Source organism: Sprattus sprattus (genome assembly GCF_963457725.1).
Source record: "Sprattus sprattus genome assembly, chromosome: 9".
Taxonomy (NCBI): domain Eukaryota; kingdom Metazoa; phylum Chordata; class Actinopteri; order Clupeiformes; family Clupeidae; genus Sprattus; species Sprattus sprattus.
Genome location: NC_137928.1, coordinates 8,595,538 through 8,612,303, shown reverse-complemented (window position 1 = coordinate 8,612,303; position 16,766 = coordinate 8,595,538). Strand labels below are relative to the sequence as shown.

The following is a 16,766-nucleotide window of genomic DNA, read 5'->3' as shown; positions in this document are numbered from 1 at the left end:
TAACATTCAACAGCTTAAACATTTCAGACTCAAGCAATAGCCAGAGGGTGCCCTGACTCCTTTGGCACTGTAGGGGAACTCAGCTTAGTTGTCTAAATCCCCCACTAAAGCATTGATGCCCTGTGCAGTCTAGGGCCTGGGGAACTGGGCCAACTGGGCCAACACCAACTTAAAATGTTTTTCTTTTTTTTCTAGAAGACAGTGGTATATTTTAAAAATGCATATATTATATTGCACAGGATGTCTTACAGTGTTTCAGTTTCAGTAGTATGCACTCTCTGATTCCAGACATGTACAGTAAGTGAAATGAAAGGGTTGTGTTAAGAACTCTATACTTTGGAAAATGCAGGGTTTAAAAAAAGATAACTTATGGTAAGCAGACAATAATGCTATTCTATATTGGAAACAAATAAACGTATAGCAAGTGCTGTACATGCCAGGTGCTGTACGTGCTATAAATTTTCATGGTAATGGAATGGACATCTCTGTGAACTACATTAAAACTAGTGCTGAAGCTGCTCTATACTTTCAAAACAGTAATGTGTGCAAATTTGTTTACCAAACAAATACAATATATTATGAAATAAAGAATTATGTAAAGACTTACACATTTAAAACCTGATGTTGATGTAAAAGGCATAAACATTAATTTTGAGAAAATCCCATAGGCTGTCAATATTTATGTTTTATAAAAGTGGCAGAAGCTGAAAAAGGAACTCCTCAGTAACTCCGGTCACATCTTCTTTTCAAAACAAATGGTGCCCATATTTACATATTTCAACATTGTTAAAATTCCATGACCTTAAAACTGAGATACTGGATTTTGAATCAGTAGTGTAGGTGTGCTCTTAACTCATCTTCCTGGTCCCGTTAAAAGCTGTTGCTTGGTGATTTAGATGTTACTTCAAGACAAGAATACAAACACACCGCTGCTATGGTGATGGCTCTGTAACAAGTGAACTCAGGTCTCTGCATTGCCTTCTCCACTCTCCGGCGGCTGGAGCTGCTCTTTCTCATGGTCTTCCTGTGGGGGACGGCTTCGCTTGAAGAAACCACACTGAAAAAATGGCGGACAAGTGAGATAAACAGAGAAGATCTGTACTGCATAAACGCACAGGCGAGAGATTAGCAGGATTAGACTGGCTTCAAGCTTAATATCTGTCATAAAGGGCTTCTTGGTTAAAACTGCTGTAGTAAGATGTATTTTTTAATACATAAGCCACCCGCCTTTACTGATTCTGATAGCTATCATCACATGTGCCAAGGAATAAAACGTCTCTAGGGCTCCTGTGGGAAAATGTATTAACCTAGTGGTGAACTTGCAAAATGATGTCCATCCCCTCCTGCCCAATCTTTTGTGAACTGCTATCTTCCAGTATGATAAAATTCCAGTCCTCTTGCTGTGTTGTATGGCTTTGCTAGTGAGACCCACCTTGTACATGATAAAGATGAGCAGAGCCAGCGCTAGAAGTCCTGCCAGAATAGCCAGCGCGATTATCCATGCAGGAACTGCCAACTGCTGACCGATCAACAGTGACTCCACAATAGTGCTTATCTGCACAGACAGAATTTGGAATGTTTATGATGGAAAAAGGTGTGTTTGTGTGGTGTGTGTGTGTGTGTGTGTGTGTGTGTGTGTGTGTGTGTGTGTTTTTGTTGTATCTCTGTGTTCATAAATCACAGATATGCAAAAGGGATAAAGAGGAGGGACATAGTCAAATCTCATTGCACCAACCAGGAGATTCGGTGTAAGAGCTTCTGTAAAATCAGTAAGAATGTTCGACCATCGTGTACTGGACTTAGATTGTCCAGCCACCATGGCTAATGAACCACGTTTTTTCCTGATTTGATGTGGAAAGAAAATGTGTGTGTGTGTGTGTGTGTGTGTGTGTGTGTGTGTGTGTGTGTGTGTGTGTGTGTGTGTGTGTGTGTGTGTGTGTGTGTGTGTGTGTGTGTGTGTGTGTGTGTGTGTGTGTGTGTGTGTGTGTGTGTGTGTGTGTGTGTGTGTGTGTGTGTGTGTGTGTTTCACATTGTGTTTGTGCAGTAGCCCACTCACAGTGGTCGAGTTGTATGGTAGCTCAGTCACCAGCTGTTTATATGGCATCTCTGTTACGTTGAAGGAGGCAGAAGAAACAACACTATACGACCCATTTTGAGTTTCTGTCTGAGAGAACAAAGACCACAGATTCCTTAGCACACACCAACTCCACTTCACATCTGTCAATAATGTAAAATATTTAATAATATGATGACTAGAACCAATGTCTCTCACTCTAAAAATCTTACCCTGCATTCTAAACTATGAATCAATTGGCAGGGAAATTGATTATTTAAACACATTTAGAAAGTGCAGCTACCTTGAGGAAGGTGGAGACAGCGAGTCGTGATTGAATTACTACAATGGCACGCTGCCCTTTTTCCAGACGACCCACCTCACATTTTATTTGTAAACACAATGCTGTGTCACAATCCTAAAAACAAGAATGCACATTGTTTATTTTAGAACCATAAGATACTGGAAGTATTTCCAAGAGGACTAAATTGTACTATAATGGCGAAGCAATCATTACAAACAATTGTGTTTGCCATTCAAATTACATTGTTTTCATGCAAACTTTTGAGAATATGGTCACTCTCTGCTGTAAACTTGGTGTGTGTGTGTGTGTGTGTGTGTGTGTGTTTGTGTGTGTGTGTGTGTGTGCGTGCGTGCGTGTGCGTGTGCGTGCGTGTGCGTGCGTGTGCGTGCGTGTGCGTGCGTGTGCGTGCGTGTGTGTGTGTGTGTGTGCGTTAACATGCATTGTTAAATCCAAACTACTGTGAGACTTGTGTACTCAAAAAAAATAATTTGGAAATAAGTGATTGTGCTCACCCAAATCACCCGGAGGGTGTGTGTGTGAGTCGGTGTGTGAGAGTGTGTGTGTGTGTGAGTTTGTGTGTTTGTGTGTGTGTACATGTGCATGGGCTCACCAAAATTCGCCGGAGTGCTGCGGCTTCTGCTGATTTGTCTGTGAGATCACGGCGAGTGCGCGTCCGTGCCTCATCCCGGTTGTCTCCACTATCTGGGACTGTATCATTACTCTCCACACGAGGAGTCTACAAGATGCAGAAATCATTAACGTCTTTTTAAAGACAAAATACGTTGAAGAGTTTACAGAGATCAAGGTTTGTGTTTAATGCCTGTAATCTGCACAACCGCATGCATGCATGCACTCACTGTGAGGTTCAGAGGGTTAATCTGGGCATCTGCATGGCACTGTATGTTCCCCTCATGGTCAAATGCTGTGATGTAGAGCAGGCTTCCATTGCCGAAGCTAAAAGGCCAGTGTATATCCATCACAGCCTTACTGATCACACTTGGGCCATTGTTCTTCAACTGGTGAACAGGGAGATAAGAAGTCAGCAAGGATGCAGAATATTTCTCAATAGAGTGAATGTGGTCTCGCTCCTGAAGCTGGTCTGTTGTTTGGTAGAGCAATACAACATTGTTTACACAGTTTTATGGTTTAATGGGTTCATACTGTCTCTCTGTCTGCCAGTCTGTGTATGTGTTTTATATCATACTGTACAAACCCCATATACATGTTGTACCATTGGACCAATGTCATCTTCTGTCACTGGTGGGTCTTTAGGTTTCCAGTTCGCAATGGGAAGAATGACTTGAGTGGGTATTGATGCACTGAATACAACAACACAGCAAAGACAGTTATATACTTTATTGGAGGCTAAGGGGTTCACACTCAAAATAAAACTTTTGCACAAGTGTTGTTACTTGCAGTACCTGTGGATTTCCATCCTAGCTAACACAGCCAGTTTGGTGATGCTGGAGACCAACTCACTGCTTCCATTGAACTCATTGGAGCTAACGCAACAAAATAAATGCAGTAAATTCAAATGCAGAGAACAAAAATGTCACACGAGTATATAATAAATACAAAAAAAGTGTATTATCTGTTTCAGTTCAGTTCAGAAGTGGCAAAGAGTACCTGTGGATCTGCAGATCAAACTTCACTTGAGTGTCCTGATCAGACAGATGATGGACACCAAACCGGAGGCTGGTTGACAGCTGCAGCAAAAAGATAGCATCATTGCTTGCATGTGAAACACATAACACACACCTCAGCGGTTTCCTGTTCAGTTATACAGTACTGTGCAAAAGTTTTAGGCAGGTGTGAAAAAATGCTGTAAACTAAGAATGCTTTCAAAAATGGAAGTGTTAACAGTTTATTTTCATCAATTCTTCATAAATTAAAAAAATGCAGTGAAGGAACAGAAGAAAATTCTAGATTAAATCAAAATTTGGTGTGACCACCCTTTGCCTTCAAAATAGCATCAATTTTCCAGATACACTTGCGCACAGTTTTTGAAGGAACTCGGCTGGTAAATTGTTCCAAACATCTTGGAGAACTAACCACAGATCTTCTGTGGATGTAGGCTTCCTAAAATTCTTCTGTCTCTTCATGTAAACCCAGACAGACTCGATGATGTAGAGATCAGGGCTCTGTGGGGGTCATACCATCACTTGCAGGACTTTCTGTTCTCCTTTAAGCTGAAGATAGTTGTTAATGACATTGGCTGTATGTTTGGGGTTATGTTCCTGCTGCAGAATACATTTGGTGCCAATCATACGCCTCCCTGATGGTATTGCATGATGGATTAGTATCTGCCTGTATTTCTCAGCATTGAAGACTCCATTCATCCTGACCAAATTTCCAACTCCACTTGCAGAAATGCAGCCCCAAACTGGAAAGGAACCTCTACCATGCTTCACTGTTGCCTGCAGACTCTCATTATTGTACCTCTCTCCAGCCCTTCGGCGAACAAACTGTCTTCTTCTACAGCCAAATATTTCTAATTTTGACTCATCAGTCCAGAGCACCTTCTGCCATGTTTCTGCACCCCAGTTTCTATGTTTTCGTGCTTAGTTCAGTCACTTGGCCTTGTTTCCTTGTCGGGGTAGAGCTTTTTGGCTGCAACTCTTCCATGAAGACCACTTCTGGCCAGACTTCCACGGACAGTAAATGTCTGTACCTGGGTACCACTGGTTTCTGCCAGTTCTGAGCTGATGCCACTGCTTGAAATCTTCCGATTTCGAAGGTAAATAAGCTTGATGGGTTTTTCATCAGCTGCATTAAGTTTCCTTGGCTGACCACTGCGTCTAAGATCCTCAACGTCTTCTTCAAAAGAGCTTGAACTGCACATTTTGAAACCCCTGTCTGCTTTGAAATCTTTGTCTGGGAGAGACCCTGCTGATGCAGTATAACTACGTTGTGTCTTGTTGCTGTGCTCAGTCTTACCATGTAAATGGATAAAAAATAAACATTTATTGTTTACATTTTTCAAAGCATTCTTAGTTCATAGCATTTTTTCACACCTGCCTAAAACTTTTGCACAGTACTGTATGCCACAGTAAAAACAACCCTACTCACAGAAGCTCCTGATTTCATGGGGTTCCCCAGGTCACACACCACCTCCCTGGTCTGGTTTTCCTGTCTGTAGGCACAAGACAGGCGAGGCTGGCCCTGGTCCCATAAAGGAAGGTCAAGGGCTGGGTGTTATTCTTCTGTTCTAAGTGTCAGAGCAAATACTAACAATCTCAACAGTTTTGAAACTGATTACTGTGTAAGTGTCTCACTGGAGAGTTTGAGGCTTTGATTTCTGAAGCTATGTAGGAGTAATGCAAAACCATCAGGCAATATCCTTTTTTGTTTCTGCACTATAGAGTTGACTCTTGTGTTGTACGAGAAAAAAAAACTGTTACAGGTGGTTGATAAGCTGTGAGGAGTGAGTCAGGGCATATAATCAAAATTGGGAGCCCTGCAAGCCATTATTATTGCTTTAATTTCACTGTTGGCTAATATGTCTTCACATCTGGCTGTTACCTTACATAGCCGTAGGAGCTGCTTGCCTGCACAAGTACATTCATTTGGAAACATCCTGTGTTGCTCAAGAAACCAAGATTACCTAATGCAGTACCAAAGCTGTAACTCCCTTCATTTCACTCTGGAAAGTCTTATTTCAGTTCTTCTTTCAGGTTGAATTGATGTAAATCGTGTAAGATTCAGCTGAGTGGTTTAATGGTCTGGTCCATACCTCCTGTCGGACTGTTCCAATGAAGTCTGCCTGAGGGGGGATGTAGACGTGAAGCTCTGCTTCGTACGCCCCTTCGCCCAGGTTCTCTGCTACGACATCCAGGGTCAGAGGTTGATCGTCACCGATATTCATCTGCTTCTTGTCACTAAGGGACACATGAATAAGCAGCACAGAGAATGGAGGAGGGAGAGTGAGAGAGAGACAAGACAGTATGCGGTGAGATGTGTTGTGCAAACCGAATATCCCTATGATCACAGTTGCTTTGGTGATAAAGAACAAACAATCAACAAACATAAACAAAGGTGTACTTATACTCTTTTACTTAGACTGTTACCTTTTCACAGTCAGTCGTAGATCTGGTTTACAAATGTTATCATCTCCACAGTTCAGTAAAATATGAGCCTGACAAGCACAAAAAGACACTCGTCACAATCTTAAGAGTAACATGTAAGTGACTCACCACACCTGACAACATTGCTTCACACTGGTGTTTTTAATGACTAGCCTTTAAAGCGTCAGGGCATGCACATAGAGTCACACCTGTCTGGATGCATTGGTTGGGCTGAGCTGGGTAAGGACAGGTATGAGTCCTGTTGAGTCTGCCGCACTGTCATAATCTATCCTATAATCCAGAAAGACTGAGAGGGGCGTGATCTTATCCCGGAAGTTTGAATCATCCTGAAAAACATTCGGTTTGTTTAGGATTATTAAGTCATCATGTTGAGAAGATGAATCACTCTGACTGCTTTGAAAACAAATCTCCATTGATGAATGAATATTCCCTCACAATGACAAAGGCTTCCAGTTCCTGACAGTTAGGTTGGTTGGTGAGGAGCACGGTGATGTTACTTGTGTGCTTGGATGTTTGGCTGAGCAGAAACTGAGCTCTCTTTGTCCCCTTATGTTTGAGCCAATCGAGCTGCACATCAACCTGCACATCTGGATACACATGCATTATAAAGAGATCATAACGCTTTTTAAATACAGTTATTTTCCTTATTTCAATTTTTTTATTTCTTATAATCATCAGTGGACATTTGACCTCAACCTCTAAATGTGTTTAAAATTACTGCTGAAAATATAACTGGAACATTCAAGCCTTCAATTAAATATAACCGATTACTCTTTGTAGAAGATATGCTAAATCTCAAAAGCATGTGTGAATTAATAGAGAATGATGGTCACCTCTCCATCTATGGTTCATTCACACAAATCAAAAGGGTTGAAAAACACTTACTTAATTCTCCAACCCCCGTGATATACCTGGCCTTGGCCTGCACACAGTACTTGACCTTGAAACTAAAAAAAGGAAACAATCAAATAAACTTTTCTCTATTTGATTGTGTCAGCACCATTTCTTGCATAAATATTAGGTTATTATTGGAGAAAAGCTCAAATAATGGCTGGATCCATATCCTCTAATGTAACCACAATACTTCGGTTACTTAAGTGTTACACAATTGGTTGGTTTCACCCTGATTACTCAAGGAGAGGCTTAATGCATAATGTGGTTTTCAACATCACAGTACACTATGTAGCCTTCTTTTACTATTGGGAGACCTAGCAAAATACACCATTTAGACATTAACTAAGTTTATATATCCCTTCTCTCTATAGACGTGGTTGTGATCATACCAGGTGACAGCTGTAGTTGATCCAGGAAGCTGGCAGGTCTTGTCCTCTAAGTTTAGGACTTGAGGACTGATGTCCAAAGTGAGATTTGTGGAAATGACAGGGCGAGCTCTGAGTACACAAAGACACAGAGTAGACATACGCAACATCTTTCAGACAGGTTTAGATGATATGAAACATTTTCGATAATGTTTGACAAAGAGAGAAAAATATATGTCTTCTTTATATACCTGTACAACACTGCTTTATCAGCTCCGAAGGCTCCCACTATCAAATCTATGACAGCAGAGATTAGACATTTTAAATCACTTTCTGATTCAAAGAAATAGGTTCACATTAAACATTTTTATGTACAGTATATTCACAGTAGAAAGATCTGTGCTGATGATTATAAGGGGGGGGGGGGGGGGGGGCATTTTTTAGCCCAAGAACAGGGTCACCATCTGCTGAGACTATAGAGTGGCACAAAGAAGACATACACCACTATGTTTATTATTTTCAAGAATACTAGTAAATGGAAGGTGACAGTACCTGGGTAGCCATTTTGGTCAATGTCAGTTGCTCCTTGCAGCGAGTAGCCGAAGCTTGGTGAAAGTGTGGATGTTGAAGCCCACTGGCCCTGCAGGACCTGAGAGGCCACCAAGCTTATGCCACTGGCTTGCCCGTTATACACGTACACCAAACCCCTCTCATCAGCACCTCCATATGGAGCAGAGATGGCTATGTCTGAGGGTAGAGAAGTGGAAGTCTCATGGCTCTTCTACTATTCTGATGATGGAAATTAATACAGTTAAAGAAATTACATTTAGTAACTTTTACTCTCGCTCTCTCTTTCTCTCTCTCTCTCTCTCGCTCTCTCTCTCTCTATCTTTGCAAAGATGCGTTACACACACACATATCCACAGACATGACTCACCATTGTATCCATCCAGGTCAAGATCACCAAGTGAGGCAATGGCGCTGCCGAAGCGGGCATATGCCTCGAAGCCATTTAGGTGGACCGGTGGGCTCTGGAAAGCAAATCCGGCAAGGCCCAAATATACAGACACCTGTCCAAGCTCCCGGAGTTTATCGTCAGAGGTTCGACTCATAAAGAGGGGAGCTCCTGCGAAAACGTCCAGGTGTCTGAAAAGAGAGAGGGATACAGCACGGTTAGGCAAAAGATGGAAACAAAGAAACACACACACTCAGACTAACAGCTATCACCACTAAAACAACACTGCTAATTTGTTTGTACTTACCCATCATTGTTTATATCAGCCGTTGCCACAGAATGGCCAAAGTAGGCTGCCATCTACAAAGAAAAATATACGTACACAGTCAACATAGACTTCAAACCTATGACATTTAGCACACTGACATAAAAGACCTTACCTGTGTTCCAGTGAAATTTGCCATGGACTCCATATTTCTTCCATTAAATATGGTGACCTACAATGGAGAACATTATTATTACAGTATTAAAGGGGCTTGTTTCAGTTGTTTTATATGAAAGTTGTATGGCTTATTTATTCAAATGGCAATACATTGAGGAATCTGCAATTCAATGTGCAATTTGATAATGCATTTTTCAATTGGAAATGCAACATGCAAAGTGGCAATGCAATCCTCATTTCAGTTTAAATTATTTTTATTATAAATTAGACTTGGTTCACCTGAATCAAAAAGGGTATGATTAGAGTAAGTTCTTAGTAAGTTCTATGTTCATTGCCAGTTTCAGCGTAAATTAATAAAATCTAGATGTAATATATCTCTTACATAGCCAACAACTTTGTGTCCTCTGGGCACCCCGGTAAGGTAGTCTAAAACAGGGGATGGAAAAGAGGAACAGTGAGGTAGTCAAAAACAGGGGATGGAAGAGACATCAATATTTGAATGCATCGTGCCACTGTGTATGGTCACTCAAACTCATGTGTGAGTGTGAATGTGTGGATATGACATCAGCTCCTACCATCTTGTCCATCATTATCGAAATCACCAACTGCAAGAGAATATCCTGAAAAAGACAATAAGATTACTTTATCAAGAAGGTTCTGGAATGTTGTTGTTGTTGAAATGACCAGAGATAGCCTTTAAACCAAGCATTGCACTGCATCACTCTACCATAAAAACACAGTGGAAGTCCTGAGGCTGTTCTCTTACCAAGGTAACTGTCGTCGAACTTGGGACTTCCTTCTTTTGTGGAAAGCCCGTTCCCATAAGGTGTGATGAATAGGTTAGTGACCCTACTAAGGACTTCTGAAATATCATCAGAGATCAGCTGCCCTGTAATCACAAATGAAAGTCCTTTTAAACAGAATATCAACGATCTGTGTGATCTGATTATCAATTATCTGGTTATACTAAGGTAATACCATAGGAATATACAAAGGTGTTTTAAAAGTCTTGTGAAACTCCTACACGTAGACTCAGTAGCTGAAGACAATGGTAAGTGGTGGTGCTCCTCTTAAAGTAACAGTATGCAACAATTATACTTCAGGATTAGGGTTAGGATAAGTATAATTTAATATGGAGAATCGCCTCCGTGCCATTGCTATAGGCTTAGAACAGCTAAATGTACGATTGACTTACGCCGCCCGGCTTTCTACTGTCTGCCGAACTAGTAAGTAGCTTATTTGCCGTCTTGATTTGTCTTGTGTTGCACTTGTTTGATTTTTGACTGTGTTAGGACAGTTGTTGAGTAACTAGTTTGTCATAATGTCAAAGTCAGCACATTTATAGAGATTAAGTTAGTTTTACCCGCTAGCATATCGTTAGCGAATAGCAATTGATCCGGAATGCTTCTTTAAATACATTAAACACACAGCTTTTTTTTTATACAAGATCTGAAAAATGTACCTTGCCAGTAGAAGCTGCCTGGTCCTCCAACCACCACTTTGTTCCTCTTATTCTGCAAGAGATTAAAGAAAATCAGTAACTGTAAAAATAAACAGGTATGCAAGTTCAGTTTTTAAGGATTAAAGAGTGTTATCTAGTAACTGTTCTCTAGCTCAGAACATTTCTGGGTGAAACTGACGAAACAGAATTTATTCAATATATTCTGTTTAGAAAAATATTTCAGCGTGAAAAATAATACGCTCAGGTAACATTAAAGAAAATGAACACATTCTCAGTTTATGATCCAACGTACTAAATGCATCTTTACTGTCGTACTGTCGTTAAGTGTGTGAATGGCTGTAGTTTTAATATACTGTTCTTTGAAGTATGAAAAGTCAGTGTGAGCAAAGTAGAGCCAAAGCATACTTTCACAAAGTCTGCGCTGAAGCCAGCCTGGCAGAATCCTTGACCAGCAGGTTTATGCTTCTCTGCAATAACATGCAAACAAATACAAATTAATTCATATGGATGTAACCGCATTGAAACTATTTGAAAGGCAGCAACTGCCGCTTTTTAAAACAGTTTGACTAGATCCAAGGTCCATTATTCGTCCTAGCTGGTTTAAGCAATTCAGCCTAATCAGTTTCAACTGACTCCCTAATTCAATTCAAACTTCCTCTCCGGCACAGTGCTATATTCAAACTCTCCAACGGTCGGATACGTATTATAGACAGAAGCATTTTCTTTTTCCTAATGAATTGTCACTACTTATGTGATTCCTCTGCCCTATCAACTGTGAACACTATAACAATTCAATGTTTTCTATTCTTTTATACACTGAAGTTCTGAAGCTTTATTTCAAAATGTGTTGCCTTGTTGATAATGTTGTAACAATTGAAGTCCAAGACTCTGTGGGAAAAATACCTGTGCGACAAGGCGAGTACTCAACAATCTTTCCCCCTTTCTTGAGAAAACAGGTTCCAACAGTCTCGCGGTCAGAGAAGTCTGGGGTAGACCACTGATACAAAGGAGCACAGGCCTGGACACAGGGAGAATAAAGTGACCACATGCTTGCTGCTTAGACCTGGGGTGATAAAAAGGGTCTGTCTTGTAAAATTGCCTTGCCTTGCCATTAGCTGCGCAGTAATATGGAATGTTATCATAGAATGTTATGAGGACAACTTGTAAGGTTATGCTGGATTTTACAACGGCCTTTAGCCAATCACAATCAAGGATTTGAACAATCAGTTTCAGAACTTGTAGTTCAGAGCTCCAGAATGCTCACCAGTATGTGTTCGCCGTCTGAACGCACAGTAGCACCAAACCACTGACGGGACTTATACTCTATCCCCAGAGAAGTGTTACGATCATCTGTTGGGGAAGGGCATGTTCATTACTGTCATACAGTTCATTTTCACAACTTTGAGAGACCACCAAGGCCCTTTAGTCCATGTAAATATGTGTCACTGCAGCATGAATATACTCCCTCTATATATCCATCCATCTTTCTTTGATATACAACATTTTAGGTGTACATGGGCTAGTTCTCTGTCAACTGGTGTCGTGTTATTGCTCACAAAACGTGTCCTTATGAGTTATATATTATTATTACAATATTATAATATCAGAATCTTAAATGCATATGAAGTAAAGCAAAGACACAACTGATTTCTGGCACATAAATCATCATCACCCGCATCACCTTTCTCTAATGAATGCGTATGGAATCAGAAATATTTGTTGTAACTGGATCTTCACACTGAAGTCATGCACAGCTTGATGAGACATGACCTGTGGCTAATGACTAGTCGTCAGAGATTAAGGAGGATGAGTTCATCTGCACATGCTCCTGAATTGCCCCATCACTCTGCCCTTATACATGCTTAGACTAGCTCTCTCTTAGAGATTTGTTTTTAGCCATTCTATATTGCGATAGATCAGACAGCATAATGGCCGTGTGAAGTTTGAAAATCGAGAATTAGTTGATACATAATACAGAAACACTATTTGGCCTGTTCCGTGCAAATATAATAGTTGTGTCGAGTACACAACCCAGCAGTAATGAAAGACAGCTCAGTATGCTGTTTAGAATGAGAAAACCCACTAAACCACACTGCCACTTGTGTGTCAACTGCTGTGATATTTTAGCTCGGTAGCCTATGTGCCATGAATTTAATGCTCTAACAGGCTTGACCTTAAGCTAATAGATAAACATCTTCATTGAATAAGCCCTGCACTGGCACTTATTGTAATATTTTTCGAAGCTAAAAACATAAACTTAAACGTAAAAGCTTTAATGTTTACATTTTACGCACTGTAGAAATAAAGGCAACTGAAGCCATCTAACTCAATTGTAACCTAGGCGATAGCATCAACATGATGTAGAACTTGCAGGTACATTTGAAGCCATTTGAGGATACAAATGTTGCTAAATACTTTAAAGAAGTAACAATCTGTATTAGTGAGGGAGCCATACTTCCTCATTTTCACACAAGAGGCGACGTGTTCGTGGTTCTCATTCCAGGTCAAGTTATAACACGAACGAGGGTCTAACTGCCTAACTGAAATCGTTTCGTAAAAGAAGCATAGCTTACGGACCCATTTAATCATCTTAGGTAGGCCTACACCAGAGGCCTTCAAAACACACACCCACCACCCAAACACAGAGACACGGGTAAAGGTGTCATCAATAACTGCATGGCAACCATATTTTATTGTGGGCCACGACGACCTCCGGTTATTCACGCTACTCACCTGTGTTGTCAAATTCAATCTGCTGGCACTTTGATGCACTTTGCCAAGGGCAGCTGTACACAGCTCCACGCTCCACCACAGCAGCTGATACAGATGTATTAGATTTCGGGGCTCCAACAAGGAGGTTAAACCTGAAAAGAGTTTACTAATGACAATGATGTAGGCCTATGTTTCTTTAATCTAAAGTTCGCACTTTTGCGTCTAACGGACAGGTTGCGTTAAATAGCCAGTAGGCCTACCTAAGCTTAGTTATTAATCCCCAGTCAAAGATATAAACACCACATCAGCACTTTGAAATCATAATAGAATAGCACATAATTGAATGGCATGGTAGGCAGAGCTTAAAAAATACATAGATGACCTACTGGTTATCCGGTCCGAAGAAATCCACTGAAAATCCAAAGTAGCTATCAGGTGGCCCCGAATGCACCAAAGGTTTGGAAATGTCCAAGTTAAATGCACTACTTTGTAAACACTGAAATAGTAAAGCCAGGAACGTGTGCAAATAAACAAAAAGTGATCCCATTGTAATTCAAGTAAAAGGAGAACGCCACTGCATAATAAAACTAAATCATATGCTTTGGCGTCTTTCTGACCCCTCCTTCGTTTACAAACTTTTTGTCATGCAGGCTATAACGCGGATGCGCTGAGAAGGACGCCTACTACGTACGCAGTGTAGATCGGAAGAACACATGACATGGGGTATAATGCCAACCACGGTCAGGAAGGTGATTGCTTTTCTGTGCCCGAGTCATATCGCGAGTCACATTTCACTATGACCTTCAACTAGCCGTTTTCAACATTCCAACGTAAATTACTTGTAACCGGATAGGCTATAGTAGCCTACTGAAAATAACGTAATGCTGATGGCAACACACCTTGGTGCGATAGGTGGAGGTTATTTCTCAGGCTTTCTTGTTATACTTTGTCCAATATTGAGTTCTACAGATAAATTACCATGAAAAGTTCGCTTCTTCTGAGGTGCGCGGGGGCGGTCAAATTAAAGTCCCGAGATCTCTGATGTAACATGTGATTCCTATCAGTCAACTTCTTCTTTGCATAATATATTCGAAATTATGCCAGTTTCAAATGTTTTGTGTAAAGCATGTCATGTGAAGTATGAAGGAGAACTGGGGTGATTGTTTTTCTTGTCCTTGGGAATAAAGTGTGCCGGAACCGAGTGTTAAATAGATAGTTAAATAGTAAATAGACACATTTTCAGCTGATTTTCACAGACTGCTTGCTTGTCACTCTGTGTGTTTCTGATCCTTCTGCAGAAGACCAATATTTTACTAATATCTAATTGTAAGACTGATCTCGCATTAGACTGGTGATTATCAGATTTCCATCACAACATACATGGACTCTCATTCTGTATGTTTGCAAAGAGATTCTGCAATGCATACAGTGCAAAATATAGCCCAGTAAAGATCAATGAGAACTGATTGATATATTGTGCGTATAACCTTGTGACTTATGAACAAAGCAAAGCAACAAAAGGTACATTTTGTAGAATATGAGTTGGTTTAGCCTACCTAATGATCATATTACTGTAATTACCTAAGGTCACCTTGCTTTTTGCCAAAGACAATTCCTGCCGCAAGAGGGCAGTGCAAGGTAGCTTTCTTGTCACACTAAAGCGTGCTATGCCTTTGCAACAGTGGCTTTAAAAGAATACACAATAACTAGAATGCGTTTCGTGAACGAACTGCGAGAGTGTGCTTGCTCTGTGACAGAGAGAACAAGTGCCTATGAATTAACATGTATTTACATCTACTCAATCAGTGTAGTGGGGCCTTCTTCCAATATATTTTAGCAAGCAACCAAGCTCAACCATTATATTTTGGCTCCACTGACGTATATGAGGGTATCTCAGAGTTTCGTTATACTGACTTACTGAGCTAAGTGAATTGTTGAAATTGCTATCTTGGTAAAAGGAAACATCTCTGCAACAATATTAGAATGAATGCGGTTACATAGCCAGCTTTACTTAAAGTTTATTGTAAGATAGGCCTATATGTTAGACTTAATGCAGTTAGAGTTAGTCTGTAGGTGTAGTATCAAACGTAAGCAACACTTTTACTGTATAGATAGAGAGCACGTGTATCACATTGGTTTATAGTCTGTCAAATTAGTTCTAGTTATTGGTGTTCGTTGCCATACAAAGTTAGTCTTCTCTTATAAGCCTAGGTAGTACATCTGATTAGAGCTAGCAACCATGAATTGCAGATTAAGGGGTCCCCTATCTCAGTGTTCATTTTGGCAGCTATTTTTAGATTCAGTCTTAAGACAAAAATGCATATTAGTTTTAGTCACATTTAGTCATAGTTATCCTTCTTAGTTTCAGTCTAGTTTTCGAAAACTCATTACAATTTAGTCTAGTTTTAGGCACATTTAAAATTCCATATTATAGCCACATTAAACTCATTCCCTTCCCTTCTCAGGCCCAGGGACCTCCTGTGTTGTGTCAACTGCATAGTAATAGTAGTCTAGCTTGCAGTACTTACATTGTGGATGCAATTAGTCTCCAAGATACAGATCTCATGCCTACAGCTGAATTCGAATTTGTTTGTAATAAATAATCGAATGTGATGATGAAGTACGGTACGCAGCGTCTTAACTGAAGCTCAACTCAACTATTACAGCAGTTAGCTTGCCGCTAATGCTAACTGAAAACACATCGGAACACAGTGGCTAGCTAGGTAGCTAGCTGCTAATAAGTAACATATATAAGTAACACATCAGCAGTAATGAATCAAGTGTACTGATATTAAATGTACTACTAAATGTACTACTAACATGCCATTCTTAAATTAAAGCCAGTGACATGATGGTTAACGATCAACGAGTTAACGATGGATACCGACAATTAGCATACCTAGCTAGGTAGCATTACCATTGGATTTCAATGGCAGTTATGCTAGCTCTGGCTATCCAGTCAAAGGAGCCTTGTTTCTGGACACGTATCACTTGACGAGCGAGGGCAATACAGTCATCTGGAAAGTTTAAAATGATACTAAACGAAGGGAAATCTACTGTATGGAGAATTTTCTGCTCAGTAGACAATGCAGATTCTAATTAGGCTGGTGGATATGTCCAATGTAAGAAGTGTGAAGTTTTAATGAAATATGATTGATGCAACTGTCGTTCTCCATAACAACTTGGATTAACCTGGATAGCTGGATGAAGTTTCAGACCGAACGTCAAAGATCTTCAATGGTAAGACTTGTCGGTTGTGCCTCTGTTGGTGTCTCGTAAAACGTGAATTTTATTAAAGCATAGCGTGTGTATTGTGTAGCTATTTCATTCCGAGATTGCAGGGGAGTGAAATGCTCCGCTCTGCTGCTGGTATACAGACAGCCGGAAAGGTTAACAAACGGAATGAAATAGCTACACATTACACACGCTATGCCTTAATAAAACCCACGTTACTCACATACTGGTTAACACTGTTAGAGCGGGTGTATAAACTG

At 40.4% G+C, this 16,766-nt stretch overlaps 1 protein-coding gene across 1 annotated transcript; it reads right to left on the bottom strand.

Annotated features, from left to right (window-relative positions):
• Positions 1-961: 961 nt before the first annotated feature.
• On the bottom strand, positions 962-13,819 carry LOC308369775 (integrin alpha-V-like; the record flags this gene model as incomplete). Its single annotated transcript, XM_080844303.1, has 30 exons — positions 962-1,057; positions 1,433-1,555; positions 2,057-2,164; positions 2,358-2,471; positions 2,968-3,093; positions 3,215-3,373; positions 3,571-3,676; positions 3,779-3,859; positions 3,984-4,063; positions 5,427-5,519; positions 6,091-6,235; positions 6,425-6,492; positions 6,631-6,768; positions 6,878-7,029; positions 7,328-7,389; positions 7,726-7,833; positions 7,953-7,998; positions 8,254-8,448; positions 8,639-8,847; positions 8,964-9,016; positions 9,097-9,153; positions 9,481-9,524; positions 9,674-9,718; positions 9,865-9,987; positions 10,561-10,612; positions 10,966-11,027; positions 11,464-11,578; positions 11,825-11,910; positions 13,294-13,424; positions 13,659-13,819. 30 exons carry the CDS (start codon positions 13,817-13,819, stop codon positions 962-964), a joined length of 3,138 nt encoding a protein of 1,045 aa, XP_080700429.1.
• Between the last annotated feature and the right edge of the window lie 2,947 nt (positions 13,820-16,766).